This window comes from Zophobas morio, unplaced genomic scaffold (assembly GCF_036711695.1).
Source record: "Zophobas morio isolate AGI-343-1 ecotype UQ-CSIRO unplaced genomic scaffold, CSIRO_AGI_Zmor_V1 ptg000021l, whole genome shotgun sequence".
Classification (NCBI taxonomy): Eukaryota; Metazoa; Arthropoda; class Insecta; order Coleoptera; family Tenebrionidae; genus Zophobas; species Zophobas morio.
This window is the reverse complement of record NW_026972126.1, coordinates 21,850,576-21,865,592: the sequence shown is the minus strand read 5'-3', so window position 1 is coordinate 21,865,592 and position 15,017 is coordinate 21,850,576. Positions and strand designations below refer to the sequence as shown.

At 32.6% G+C, this 15,017-nt stretch overlaps 1 protein-coding gene across 1 annotated transcript in view; it reads right to left on the bottom strand.

Annotated features, from left to right (window-relative positions):
- The window catches only part of LOC135133352 (coiled-coil domain-containing protein 96-like), a 17,984-nt gene extending 2,967 nt beyond the window's left edge, over nucleotides 1-15,017 (bottom strand). The window contains exons 1-3 of the mRNA XM_064061739.1: nucleotides 13,666-15,017; nucleotides 13,350-13,616; nucleotides 13,071-13,285 (exon numbers count right to left, since the gene is read on the bottom strand). Coding sequence (XP_063917809.1) covers nucleotides 13,071-13,285; nucleotides 13,350-13,616; nucleotides 13,666-14,746 — 1,563 coding nt within the window. The 5' untranslated portion in view covers nucleotides 14,747-15,017. The remainder of the gene's footprint in view (nucleotides 1-13,070; nucleotides 13,286-13,349; nucleotides 13,617-13,665) is intronic.

Here is a 15,017-nt window from a genome sequence, read left to right as displayed (position 1 = left end):
AAAAATTAATTGACCATGTCAACAAGGTTTCGCATTGCAAGACTACGACTACTTTTATTGCTTTTATTTTTTGTCTCCAGAGACTTATTTTTTAAAGAAAAATGAAGCCTACACTTCAAAAAAAAACGTTGTCATCTTGTGTATAATATTGTGACATGTAGGGATGCGTAATTTGAGATTTTTCAAACAGATGCTACCTAGATGTTCTAAATCCAACTTATTATAAATTAAGTTGGCCTCATTCTCTCTAAAGATCAACTCGCAGCTATAAATGTATTTATAAAATTCAAGCGAAAGAAAAAGTAAAATGTTTTCTTTGAATTCCTTCCAGAACTATTCTTGCACGATTTGATGCCACACCCAGCCATTTTAATTGATTTTTGTATCGCAAACACTTTGACACACTTGTTCACAACGTCAGAATCAATTGTCAAACGGCCATTTTGGCTCAATTTGTGTCTGTCTTTGTCTAACACACGGGCCTAATGAATCGCGTTACTTTAGTAATCTAGGGACTTTAAACTGACAGTTGCACCGAGCGACATCTCCCCATACATTACCGCACTAACTTGTTAATCTCTATCTCAGCGCCCCCCGTCACCCTCAAACTAAACCATTCCCACATACATACACTTTTTGCAGTACCACCACCAGACAGACGGAAACGGGAAACCCATTTCTTTGTACTCTAAGGGTCATGAAAGATCGAGCAAATGTAATTTTCCATTTTAAACATGTTTTAAGTGTCATGTTGTGAAAAGAAGTCTACACATATTCAAACCACAAGGCAAAACATAAGCCCACCCACCCACCCTATCTCAATTGTGATGATTTTTTTCATTCGCCGTGAACCAAGGGGACTCAGCTTAACTGCAAAATACTTATTACTTTACAAAAAATTAAAAATATGTTTTTGAGCATCGTGTTGTTCAAAGAATACCATGTACATTAAGAAATAAAGACAAAATATAAACTCCGCCCATCCGCCCCATCTCAATTGTAATGATTTTTGTTTATTCTTAGAAACGTAAAACACGTTCAAACTGGCAAATTTTTGTTAAGAAAATCTGGATTTTCCAATTAGGCTCCGCCTCTAGGTCGACCAACGAATGAAAACTTCAGTGCTATTTAGATCAGGGCAGGTATGGGTGGGGCTTAATCTTTGGTTTTAATTTTTCCTTAATATACATACATAGTATCTTTTGAATGACACGATACTAAAAAAATGTCTTACATGGCAATTTTTTATAAAGAGAGAAATAATAAAAATTTGAATTTAAAATCCGCTCTTTTGGCTTCACGATTATAAAAAAAATTACCACAGTTGAGACAGGGTGGGTGGGCGGGGCTTATATTTTGTTGAAAAAAAAATTTAATTGCTGCCAAAAAAAAATGCAAGGAGCCTAACTGCAAAATCGATATTTCCGTATATAAATTTATCATTTTTAACATGTTTTAAGTTTGAAAAGAAATGTACACATATTAAAACAAGAGAATTAAATATAAGCCCGCCCACCCGCCCTGTTTCAATTGTAATGATTTTTTTTTTATTCGTCATGAACCAAGGAGGCGAAGCTGCACAATAATTATTTCTTTACAGGAAATTAAAAACATGTTTTTGAACATCGTGTTGTTCAAAAAATACAATGTATGTTAATAAGAGAATGGCAAAATATAGACCCCGCCCACCCACCTTATCTCAATTATGATGATTTTTTTATTTTTAAAACTTAAAACAAGTTGAAAATGGTAAAAGAGATTTTCAGATTCATCATAAAATGGGGCTATTCTGAGTGTGTTCCGAGTCTAGCGCTTTTTTACCCATTTGTTTCGGTGGTTTCATGTGAAAGAAGCTTTTTATAATTAAAAGTGATAAAATCGTGCTTAAGGTCCACAATGAGCTAAGCGCGACTAAACAATATTTCCATTTTATCAATTGAAAAAGAGAGGAAAGTATTAATTGTGACGACGTCATAGAATATTTTGCCAAAATAACAATGCTAAAATAATGGAAAACAAAAAGCGTGCACGTATAAACTACCTGTGTTAGAAATAAAGCAAAATAAGAAAATTAACAGCAGTGTTTTCCAATCCAAGTGGACAGGAAAGGAGGACAGATTTATACCTGTGAAGAAAGATTCAAGTGATGCTTTCCTGACCTACCAAAGGTGAAACTTGTTGGTCGTAGAACAAAATATCGCTAAAATTTAGCTTTAAAAAAACCGCCATCTAGTATCCGCGGACAGTCTTATTCCACCAAATTTGACAATAAAGTCCCTAGATTACCAGAATCTAGTGATTTTAACTGACAGTTGCACCGAGCGACATCTCCCCATCCATTACCGCACTAACTTGTTAATCTCTATCTCAGCGCCCCCCGTTACCCTCAAACTAAACCATTCCCACATACATACACTTTTTGCAGTACCACCACCAGACAGACGGAAACGGGAAACCCATTTCTTTGTACTCTAAGGGTCATGAAAGGTCGAACAAATGTAATTTTCCATTTTAAACATATTTTAAGTTTCATGTTGTGAAAAGAAGTCTACACATATTCAAACCAAAAGACAAAATATAAGCCCACCCACCCACCCTATCTCAATTGTGATGATTTCTTTCATTCGCCGTGAACCAAGGGGACTCAGCTTAACTGAAAGATGCTTATTCCGACCAACGAATGAAAACTTCATTGCTATTGAGATCAGGGCAGGTATGGGTGGGGCTTAATCTTTGGCTTTAATTTTTTCTTAATATACATAGTGTCCCTTGAATGACACGATATTAAAAAAATGTCTTACGTGGTAATTTTTTATAGAGAGAGAAATAATAAAAATTTTGAATTTAAATTCCGCTCTTTTGGCTGCTCACGATTATAAAAACATCATCACAATTGAGACAGGGTGGGTGGGCGGGGCTTATACTTTTTTTCAAAAACAGACACCAAGGCGTCCAAATTTTTTTTTAATTCTTGAAAATAGGCTCCAAGAGATCCAAGATTTTCTTAAATTTTGTGAAAAATAACACAGCGGGGACGCCCAAGATCATTTTAATTTCTTAAAAAAAACACGCAAACAACACCAAAATTCTTCAATTTTTTTCCAAAAAGGAAATAATTATGTTTCGCGTTTTTTTCTTAATATACGAATTTTTCAAATTCGATTTCTCGATTTTTCGACATCTAGATTTTTCGATTTTTTGATTTTCTGATTTCTTCATTTTTCGACTTCTCGATTTCCCGATTTTTTGTTTTTCAGTTATATGATTTTGGAATTTGTTAAATTTTCGATTTTTCCATTTCTCCATTTTTTCTGTTTTTCAATGTTTAGCATTTTCGTTTTCACGATTAATCGATTGTTCGATTTTTCAATTGCTGGATTTTCTCATTTCTCGATTTTTCGACTTCTCGATTTCTCTGTTTTTCAGTTTTGGGATTTTTTAATATATCGATTCTTCAATTTTTCTATTTCTCGATTTTTTAACTTTTTCAAATTTTTGGATTTCTTGATATTTTCTTCTATTTTTCGATATTTTAATTTTTCGGCTATTGAAATTTTAGATTTTTCGATTTTTCTTGTCTCCAATTTGTCGCATTTTCAAAATTTTAGATTTTTCAATATTTTGATTTGTTATTTTTAAAGATATTTTATTTTTCGATTTTCCGGTTTTTTTTTTAATTAGAAGACGTACGAAGATTGAGACTTCTGATTTAATTTTATATTAAACCTAAAAGATTTTAATGTTGGACTGTTGACAGAATTAAATCTTTCAAAAATATGTCGTCTCAAAAATTTTTTATGGTAAATGACGTACATTTTGGAAACTTTTTTTTAACGTTACATGTTATTTATTTTTTTAATAGCAACTATATTTTGTGCATATTCGATTTTTTTTTTACTTTGTGAGTGTAAATTGTAACCGAGTCCATCGGGGGACTTGGCACTTTCATGTTTTCTCGACGTTTCACGAAAAAAATTGGTCTCCTGCTTCCGTCTGTCTGTCAATTTTGTGCGGTTGTTCGACTTCTCGGTTCTCGATTTTTCAGTTTTTCAGTTCTTCACCCTTCGATTCTAAGGTTTCTGTTTTTATATTTTTTAAATTTTTAGTTTTTCAATTTTTCGACTTATCGATTTCTCAGTTTTTCAATTTTTTTTATCATTTTATCGATTTTTGATATATGGTATTTTTCAATATTTCGATTTTTCAATTTTTCCATTTTTTAAATTTTAGATTTATAATAAATTTCCCGATTTTTCAATTCTTCGATTTTTCTATTTTTCGGTCCTAAACTTTCAGTTTTCCGATTTTTTGGTTAAACTATTTTTAGACTTTTCAACTTTTCGATTTCACAACTTCTACCAAGCAGCCCTAAGATTCTTTTTCATTCTTACAAAAATGACCCTAGAGACCTGAATATTCTTTCAAGTTATTTCAAAAACAACACCAGAGTCCCCCAAAATGGTGCTAAGCCCTTAAGCAAAAAGTACAAGACTTTCAAGATTCTTTTAAATTTTTTGAAAAGGAAAACAGGGACACCGAAGGTTATTTAAATTCTTAAAAAAAGAGCAAGGTAAAATACTTTAATTTTTGCACCCAGGATTCTTTAAACTGTTTGCAAAGACAAGACACCAGGGGGAACCAAAATTCTTTTAAATGCATATTTTAAAAAGAGCCTCAATTTTTTTTTTTTCATTTTTTGAAAATAAAAACACCGGCGACATCCAAGATTCTATTAAATTCTTAAAAAAAACTACCTATTGGTGTTTGAAGATTCTTTCAAATTATTTCATTTCATCAGGCAGATACAAAATTTTCCATTCTTACAAAAATGACCCAAGGGACCCAAATATTCTTTCAAAATATTTCAAAATGAGCAAGAATCCCCTAAAATTCTTAAACAAGGAGTTCGAAAAAAAATTTTAATTGCTGCCAAAAAAAATTGCAAGGAGCCTAATTGCAAAATCGAAATTTCCGTTTACAAATTTACCATTTTTAACATGTTTCAAGTTTAATTTTGTGAAAAGAAATGTACACATTAAAACAAAAGGATAAAATATAAGCCCGCCCACCCGCCCCATCTCAATTGTAATGATTGTTTTTTATTCGTCATGAACCAAGGACGAAGCTTAACTGCACAATAATTATTTCTTTACAGGAAATTTAAAACATGTTTTTGAATATCGTATTGTTCAAAAAATACAATGTATATTAATAAGAAAATGGCAAAATATAGACCCCGCCCACCCACCCCATCTCAATTGTGATGATTTTTTTATTTTTAGAAACTTAAAACATGTTTAAAATGATAAAAGAGCTTTTCAGATTCATCATAAAATGGGGCTATTCTGAGTGTGTTCCGAGTCTAGCGCTTTTTTTAACCATTTGTTTCGGTGGCTTCATGTGAAAGAAGCTTTTTATAATTAAAAGTGATAAAATCGTGCTTAAGGTTCACAATGAGCTAAGCGCGACTAAACAATATTTCCATTTTTTCAATTGAAAAAGAGAGGAAAGTATTAATTTTGACGACGTCATAGAATATTTTGCCAAATAAGAATGCTAAACTAATAGAAAACAAAAAAGCGTGTACGTACAAACTACCTGTGTTATAAATAAAACAAAATACGAAAATTAACACCAGTGTTTTCCAATCCAAGTGGAGAGAAAAGGAGGACAGATTTATACCATTCAAGAAAGACTTAAGTGATGTTTTCTTGACCTACCAAAGGTGAAACTTGTTGGTCGTAGAACACAATATCGCTAAAATTTAGCTTGACAATTTAAAAAACCGCCATCTAGTACCCGCGGACAGTCTTATTCCACCAAATTTGACAATAAAGTCCCTAGATTACCAGAATCTAGTGACTTTAACTGACAGTTGCACCGAACGACATCTCCCCATCCATTACCGCACTAACTTGTTAATCTCTATCTCAGCGCCCCCCGTCACCCTCAAACTAAACCATTCCCACATACATACACTTTTTGCGGTACCACCACCAGACAGAGGGAAACGGGAAACCCATTTCTTTGTACTCTAAGGGTCATGAAAGATCGAGAAAATGTAATTTTCCATTTTAAACATGTTTTAAGTTTCATGTTGTGAAAAGAAGTCTACACATATTCAAACCAAAAGACCAAATATAAGCCCACCCACCCACCCTATCTCAACTGTGATGATTTCTTTCATTCGCCGTGAACCAAGGGGACTCAGCTTAACTGAAAGATGCTTATTCCTTTACAAGAAATTAAAAATATATTTTTGAGCATCATGTTGTAACGGGCGATAAATTTACTTATTTTTGGAGATGTTGGTATGAATCAGAACAATCGTCATTGTCGTAAAAATCAAGGTTGTCCTTGTGAAACTTGGATTTTATGGTTTCACACCATTCTAATCAAGGTTTATAATTTCACAGTTAAATATTGGCGCCGTTTGGCTGGACACGATGTCTTTGTCCAGTTTTATAATTTCATGGTTTAAATTTGTTAATTTTAACAAAAAGCACATTTTGCCACTAAAAATCTTCATATTACAGTTAATTAGGCCTAATTTGGTGGAAACACAAATACTTTTACGACTCCCCAAATAAACTGGTAACTTGTAAACAATTTTGCGAGAACAACTCCTTTGGAGGGGTCCGTACTTATAAAAGACCGAAAGATCCAAAAAACACCAGAGTCCTCTAGCCAGTTGCCTGTTTAGTGTGTGTTTGTGTTGTGACACAAGGGAGTAAGTGTTGACAACTCCAAAAATGTGCATGATTTCTTAAAAAATTCAAAGTTTTGTTTTTATTAATATTTTTAAAGTTCAGTTTAATTTTGATGATAAATCGCCCTTTGTATTCTCAATTGGATAACGTTTTGAGATTTATATCTATTTTTGAAGATTAATTTGCATTGAAATTATTAGTTAAACAGTTATATTGTTTGATGAACGCTGACCACGCAACTAGTATAATGTTACTTACCAAATTTTTGAGTTGTTACCAAATTTTGAGTTATGTTACAAAATTTGAGTTGTTACAAATTTTGAGTTATGTTACCAAATTTTGAGTTATGGTACCAATTTTGAGTTTTGTTATATTTTTTTAAATGTTTGTTAAAATGTTTTAATACTGAAGTTCATTTTCTGATAATTATATTTGCATATTAAACTACACTACAATTTATTGTTATACCAAATTATTCTCATATGACTAAATCTCTTTTGTACATACTCATTTCTAAATTAAATATAATTATTCATTTAAGCAAAATGCATATATGTACTTGAAGTAGTCCCTTTGTCCAGTCACTAGAATGTGTTATCATCATCACGAACCAGCCTACGAACAAATAAATAATATTTTCACTATATGTCGGGCACAAGGTCCACGACAAGAGTTTTACAGCTTTATATATAATAAATTCACAAAAGTTAATTTTGAAAATCTCCCAAGCCCGTCACAATGTTGTTCAAAGAATACCGTGTATATTGAGAAAAATCGACAAAATATAAGCCCCATCTCAATTGTAATGATTTTTGTTTATTCTTAGAAACGTAAAACACGTTCAAAATGGTAAATTTTTGCTAAGAAAATATGGATTTTGCAATTAGGCTCCGCCCCTAGGTCGGCCAACGAATGACAACTTCATTACTATTTGGATCAGGGCAGGTATGGGTGGGGCTTAATCTTTGACTTTAATTTTTTCTTAATATACATAGTTTCCTTTAAATGACACGATACCAAAAAAATGTCTCACATGGTAATTTTTTATAGAGAGAGAAATAATAAAAATTTTGAATTTAAAATCCGCTCTTTTGGCTGCTCACGATTATGAAAAAATCATCACAATTGAGACAGGGTGGGTGGGCGGGGCTTATATTTTGTTGAAAAAAAAATTTAATTGCTGCCAAAAAAAATTGCAAAGAGCCTAATTGCAAAATCGATATCTCTGTATACAAATTTACCATTTTAAACATGTTCTAAGTTTCATCTTGTGAAAAGAAATCTACACATATTAAAACAAAAAGATAAAATATAAGACCGCCCACCCGCCCCTTCTCAGTTGTAATGATTTTTTTGTTTATTCGTCATGAACCAAGGAGGCGAAGCTTAACTGCCCAATAATTATATTTCTTTACAGGAAATTAAAAACATGTTTTTGAACATCGTGTTGTTCAAAGGAGACAATGTATATTAATAAGAAATTGGCAAAATATAGACCCCACCCACCCACCCCATCTCAATTGTGATGACTTTTTTATTCTTAGAGACTTAAAACATGTTTAAAATGGTAAAAGAGCTTTTCAGATTCATCATAAAATGGGGCTATTCTGAGTGTGTTCCGAGTCCAGCGCTTTTTTAACCATTTGTTTCGGTGGCTTCATGTGAGAGAAGCTTTTTATAATTAAAAGTGATAAAATCGTGCTTAAGGTTCACAATGAGCTAAGCGCGACTAAACAATATTTCCATTTTATCAATTGAAAAAGAGAGGAAAGTATTAATTTTGACGACGTCGTAGAATATTTTGCCAAAATAAGAATGCTAAAATAATAGAAAACAAAAAAGCGTGCACGTACACGTACACGCAAATGTTTTGAGCCTATGGGCGGATCGTTTTTGCCTGCCCTCACCGAAGAAGGCGGTCCAAATCCTTCAAGGGCAGAATTTCCGGTAGGCTCAAACTACAACGAAATTTACATTTTACTCTATAAAATTTTATTGACAATAACGGGACGGACAGTAGTTATATATACATTTGGTAAGAAATATTTATGGCTCACACCAGTTCTCTCGAATTTGTCGGAGAAGATTTAGCAGGTAGTTGTTCCCATAAAATAATGGTCACTTTCGTTCGTGAGTAACGATGGTCCGGACATGAATTATTTTGCTTTCTAACATCTTTCGACCAATTGTTCCGTATAAAAAATCACTTTTTCAAATAAAATACTCTTAAAAAAACGATATTGTCGTTGAGTGACATGTAACTGGCATAATAATAAAAACGTGCCATTTTTGTTAACTGATATTTTTTTCATAAATGTCGCAAAATTATAAAATTTGTCTAATCATCCCCACCAATAATGTGATGACGTCACTTCAAATTTATGCATAGTAAATGGGTTTTAAATTGTATACAGTAACATAGTCCTACACATGTAGTTTACGTCTCCGTGTTGAGTTTTTATCCAAAACGTCCAAATTTTTGGAAAAAAAATCAAAATTATAAATCAAATATGCGCAAAATCAAATATCGGAAAAACTGAAATTCACTAATGCAAAAAACAGAAAATCGAAAAATACAAATCGTAAAAATCGAAAATCTAAAAATGGCTAATCAAAGAATTGAAAATTCAATGAATCAAATAGCTAGGTCGATCGAAAAGTGGAAATTCACAAACCTCAAAAATCGAAAAATCGAAAATTGAAAAACGGGAAAACCAAAAAATCGAAAAGTCAAAAATTTGTAATATTGAAAATTAAAAAAATCAAAAACAAAAATAAAAAAAATCGGAAATTAAAATAATCAAAATATATAAAGTAAAAAAAAATTGCAAAGCCTAAAAACTGAAACGAACAGAAAAATCGAAAAAACAAAAAATTGGAAAAACAAAAATTCGAAAAATCTAAAATCGAAAAAGTGGAAAATGGAAAATCTGAATAAAGAAACTTGAAATTTCTGAAAATTGGAAAATCGAAAACCAAAAAATCGGAAAGTAACAAAAGTGAAGTCTAACAGTTGAGAATGGAAAAATTGAAAAACCGAAAATTCTAAAAATCGACAATGGACAAATAGAAAATCGCAAAATTTAAATTGAAAAATTGAACATAGAAAAATCGATGAATTGAAAAATCGAAAATTCGACTACTCAAATTTTCTAAAACTCGAAAAATCATAAAACTGAAAAATCCAAAATTCTAATCATCGAAAGTCTGAAAACTGAAAATCGAAAATTCTGAAAAGCGGAAAATAGAATATCGAAAAATTTAAAAGAAAGAAAATTGAAGTCTAAAAACCGAAGAATGGAAAAATTAAAAATCAAAAATTCGAAAAATCAAAACCGAAAAATTCAAAGATTTAAAAAGAAAATCGAAAAATCAAGAATTTGAAAATTGAAACTCGAAAATTTGGAAAATCGTCAACTAAAAAATTTGAAGTCTAAAAGCTGAAAAATGGAAAACTGAACAATCGAAAATTCGAAAATCAAATATCGAAAAATCGAAAAGCCGAAAAATCGAAAATTTGATGAATCAGATATGCGAAAAACAGAAAATCTGAAAATACAAAACTGGAAAATCAAAAATCTAAAAATGGAAAAACCGTAAATCGAAAATTCAATGAATTTAATACGTAGGTCGATCGAAAAACTGGAAATTCACAAATCTGAAAAATCGAAAATTTGCAAGATTGAAAAACCGAGAATTGAAAAATCAAAAAACCGAAAAATGGAAAATTCAAAAATCGAAAAATAGGAAAACAGAAAATTCGAAAATTTATAATATTGAAAACTCTAAAAGTCGACAATTCAAAAATCGAAAAGTAAACAAATTTCAAAACCTAAAAAGTGACGAACAGAAAAATCGAAAACTCGTAAAATCATAAAGTGGAAAATCGAAAACTGGAAATTGAAAAATCGGAGATTGGAAGATCGAAAATCGAAATATCGAGAATCGACAAATTAAAAAACCGAAAAATCGAAAAATTAAAAAATCGGAAATCGAAAAATGAAAAAAAACGAAAATTCGAAAATCGAATAATCCGAAACTAAAATAATAGAAAAGTGGAAAAGTAAAAATTGCAAAGTCTAAAACTTACGAACAGAAAAATCGAAAAATTAAAAAAAATCGAAAAATATCTAAAAACGGAAAAATCGAAATGCCCAAAAATCGAAAATTCGATTAATCAATATTCTAAAAATCGAAAAAACGGACACAAATCCACAAATCTAAAAAATCGAAAATCGAAATATCGACACTCGAAAAATTAAAAAACCGAAAAATTGAAAAATCCGAAATCGAAAAATGAAAAAACCAAAAATTCAAAAATCAAACTATCGGAAGGTAAAATAATCGGAAAATGGAAAAATAAAACAAATCGCAGAACCATAAAAACTGAAACAAACAGAAAAATCGAAAAACCACAAAATCGGAAAAACGAAAATCGAAAAATCGCAAATCGAAAAATCGTAAAATCAGAAAATGGAAAATCGAATACTCGAAAATTGAAAAATCGAAGGTCGAAAAATAAAAAAACCGAAAAATCGAAAAATTTAATGATTAATGGAAAATCGAAAAATCGAGAATAGAAGAATTAAAAAACCGGAAAATTGAAAAATCGGAAATCGAAGAATTAAAAACGTAAAATCGAAAATTCAAAAATCAAAAAAATCGGAAAGTAAAATATGATCGAAAAATGCAAAAAAATTGCAGCAAAGTCTAAAAACTGACCAACAGAAAAATCAACAAATCGAAAAACGGAAAAACCGAAAACTCGAAAATTCAAAATACCGCAAATTTGAAAAATCAGAAAATGGGAAAGTAAAAAAATCGAAAAGTTGATAGAAAAATGGAAACTGAAAAATCTAATTAGATGAAACGGTTGGTCGAAAAAACGAAAAATCGAAAATCGAAGTGATCTTTTTTTGAGACAGCCTGTATAAGTAAATCTAAAAAATATTACTGCAATGATAAATCACAGGTACTGACTCATCATATCAAATTTTGCCATGACGTCATGCATTTTTTGGCAAAGATAAGCAAATACATTTTTCGACTTTCGTTCCATTTCAAAATTTACTCTTTGTATATTTCAGTGGTCACAACGAGTTCACTAACTACGCTGAAGTATGCAAAGATTAAATTTGTCACCGAAAAGATGTCGGAAGTAATAAATTATCCTATCGGTCGAAGAACGTTCGGTCCGGTGTTACACCTCGACCCAAGAGAGACCGCAGTAAAGGATAACAAATGGAACGGATAAAATAAAGCGTCAACCATGATTGATAAACTTTAAACCAAAATTATAAAGTTTATAAACTGAACATTTTTTTTTGTTTTTTGAAATGTAGTACACTTCAAAAAATGTCCGTGACTTCATTTAATGTGAATTTAATAACTATGGTTGGCACAATTAGACCTAATATTAGTGTGATTTTGAGCATATTCTCGATTTTATTAGAGCAGAATAGGTTTTTTTTTTCTAATTTTATAAGTTACGGAAACTAATAGCACATCACAGATATTGCAAAAAAAATTGGGCTCAGGTTCCAACTAATTGACAAGATTTCAAAGTATTCAGTTTGCAATTCTTGATTTCTTCAATAAAATAAATTTACTCAGTCATTATTTTTTTTGAGTCACCCTGTATGTATAAACGAATCCAAAAAATATAAATGGAATGATAAATCACAAGTATAGACTCATCATATTCTGAACATTTTAGATAGGGTATTTATAAAATTAAAACTAATTCAGAGTAAGAATTTGGTCAACACTTAAATTTTGTTGTAGTTTGAGCCTACCTACAAATTCTGCCCTTGGACGATTTGGACCGCTTCCTTCGGTGACGACCGGCAAAAATGATCCGCCCATAGGCTCAAAACATTTGCGTACGATTGTACAAACCTGTGTTAGAAATAAAACAAAATAAGAAAATTAACAGCAGTGTTTTCCAATCCAAGTGGAGAGGAAACAGATTTATACCTGTCAAGAAAGACTTAAGTGATGTTTTCCTGACCTACCAAAGGTGAAACTTGTTGATCTAGAACAAAATATCACTAAAATTTAGCTTGACAATTTTAAAAACCGCCATCTAGTAGCCGCGGACCGTCTTATTCCACCAAATTTGACAATAAAGTCCCTAGATTACCAGAATCTAGTGATTTTAATTGACAGATGGACCGAGCGACATCTCCCCATCCATTACCGCACTAACTTGTTAATCTCTTCCACATACCTCCATTTTTGGCAGTACCACCACCCCCCTTTGACCAATTCAACAAGGACGAGTTTAACGTGATTTTGAACCAGAGGAAGTACAACGACAACAAAATTTCTAAAACTAAAAGTAAGTTTATTTGTATTCACCTTCCGCCGCGAAAAATATCGGGCCAATTTGAGTTGCAAAATGTTGTTTTTTTGTTTTTCTACCATGTGGCGGCCTGTCAGCACCCCGTGCAGGTTGTAGTACATGTTTCTGTCGATCTCGGGTTGTCCGGACGCGATGCTCACTGATCCCTCGGTATCCTCTGTGGTGGATGCCATCCCCAAAGATTTTTTGTCTTTATCACTGTGCTCTAAATCTAAGTAATAAGAATAATAACTTTTATTAGCCCCATGTAACACAACGTAAACAGAGAGCAGTACCTGAGGCAAAACTGAACCACGATAGCGAAGAATGACGTCTTTTAGCAACGGCTATGTCTTCTGAAAGATTTATGCTAATGTCAGTACCCTGAGACAACAACGATACACTGCCAGATTTCCCTGATGATGCACCAATGCTCAGAGGCGGACTGAACGATTTTGTTCCAACAGTACTGATAGACGGAGTGTGCGATTTTGCTGTTGAATATCGACCACTCGCGAATTTTTGCATAGAAGTTAAGCTCACACTTTTCAGAGACAGCTCATCTAAAAAGGTGCTTTAGATAGAATACATGTTGTGGACAAATCTCCTTACTCGTTCCCTTTGATGTTGTTGTACTGTTTTGCTCAGACCCTTGCTCTGACTTTTCCAAACTATACACGGTTGGTTCTGGTGATCCCTCTTCAATAGGTAGCAGAGTGAACACCTCCTCTTTAGTCGATCCAGATTTTACAGAAAGACTTACGTGTCTGTCAGAGTGCGACTGCACTTCTGTTTGTTGGGATTTTCGGCTGTCGTCTGGTTGTTTCTCGGGCTCTGGTACTACATCCACTGAGGCAACAGTACCCTGTGATAGAAGACTTCGTTTTGGAAATGTGTCTGCCGCAGAATCTTGAGATGGAATACTACGTTTTGAAACTTTATCTGGGGATAGTATGTCAACAGTCCTTTGTGATAGAAAACTTAGTTTTGGAACATTGTCTGGCGACATTTCTATGTCAGCAGTCCTTTGTGATAGAATACTTAGTTTTGGAACTCCTCTTTCAGTAGTACCTTGTGATACAACACTTCGTTTTGAACCTTTGTCTGGCGACACTTCTATGTCGGCACTCCTTTGTGATAGAAAACTTAGTTTTGGAATCTTATCTGGCGACACTCCTATTTCAGTAGTACCTTGTGATACAACACTTCGTTTTGAAACTTTTTCTGGCGACATTTCTATGTCAGCACTCCTTTGTGATAGAAAACTTAGTTTTGGTATCTTGTCTGGCGACACTCCTATTTCAGTAGTACCTTGTGATACCACACTTCGTTTTGAAACTCTGTCTGGCGACACTCCTATTTCAGCAGTACCTTGTGATACAACGCTTCGTTTTGAAACTGTTGTAAAAGTAGCTTGTGACAGCAAACTTTGTGTTGGAGATCTTTGTGCCCCCGCTTCCGTTTGAAAGACATGGTCTTCTTTTTCAACCGCTTCCGCTTGTTCAGGTTCTGCAGAAACTTCTTGGTCCTCTGTTTCTGGTACTTCACCTTTTTCTTCCAAATTAGTAGCCTCTTCAGGTATAGTTTCCTCCGCCTGTTCGTATTCGGATATAGGTGCATTAATGGACACTTTTCTTTTAACTTTTATGTGGGGTTCATATGCAATTGAATCTCTTGGATCTTTTTCCTCCATGGTAACAATATTAGAAGAATTCTTGAGTCTGATTGACTTTGTTTTCTTCTATAGTTGTAAGAGCTTTTGGATTTTCGGATTTTTTCTTCAGGTTTGCAAGTTTTTGTTTTTTGGTTTTAAAGTAAGCTTCAGGGCTGTATAAAATCGCGGTCGGATGATTTAGACACTAAGCATTCGAAATTCAACGATACTCTAATCTATGTATCTATCTATCGAAATATATCACGAACTACGATAAACTACATCTACCTATATTGAATTAATGTTTACA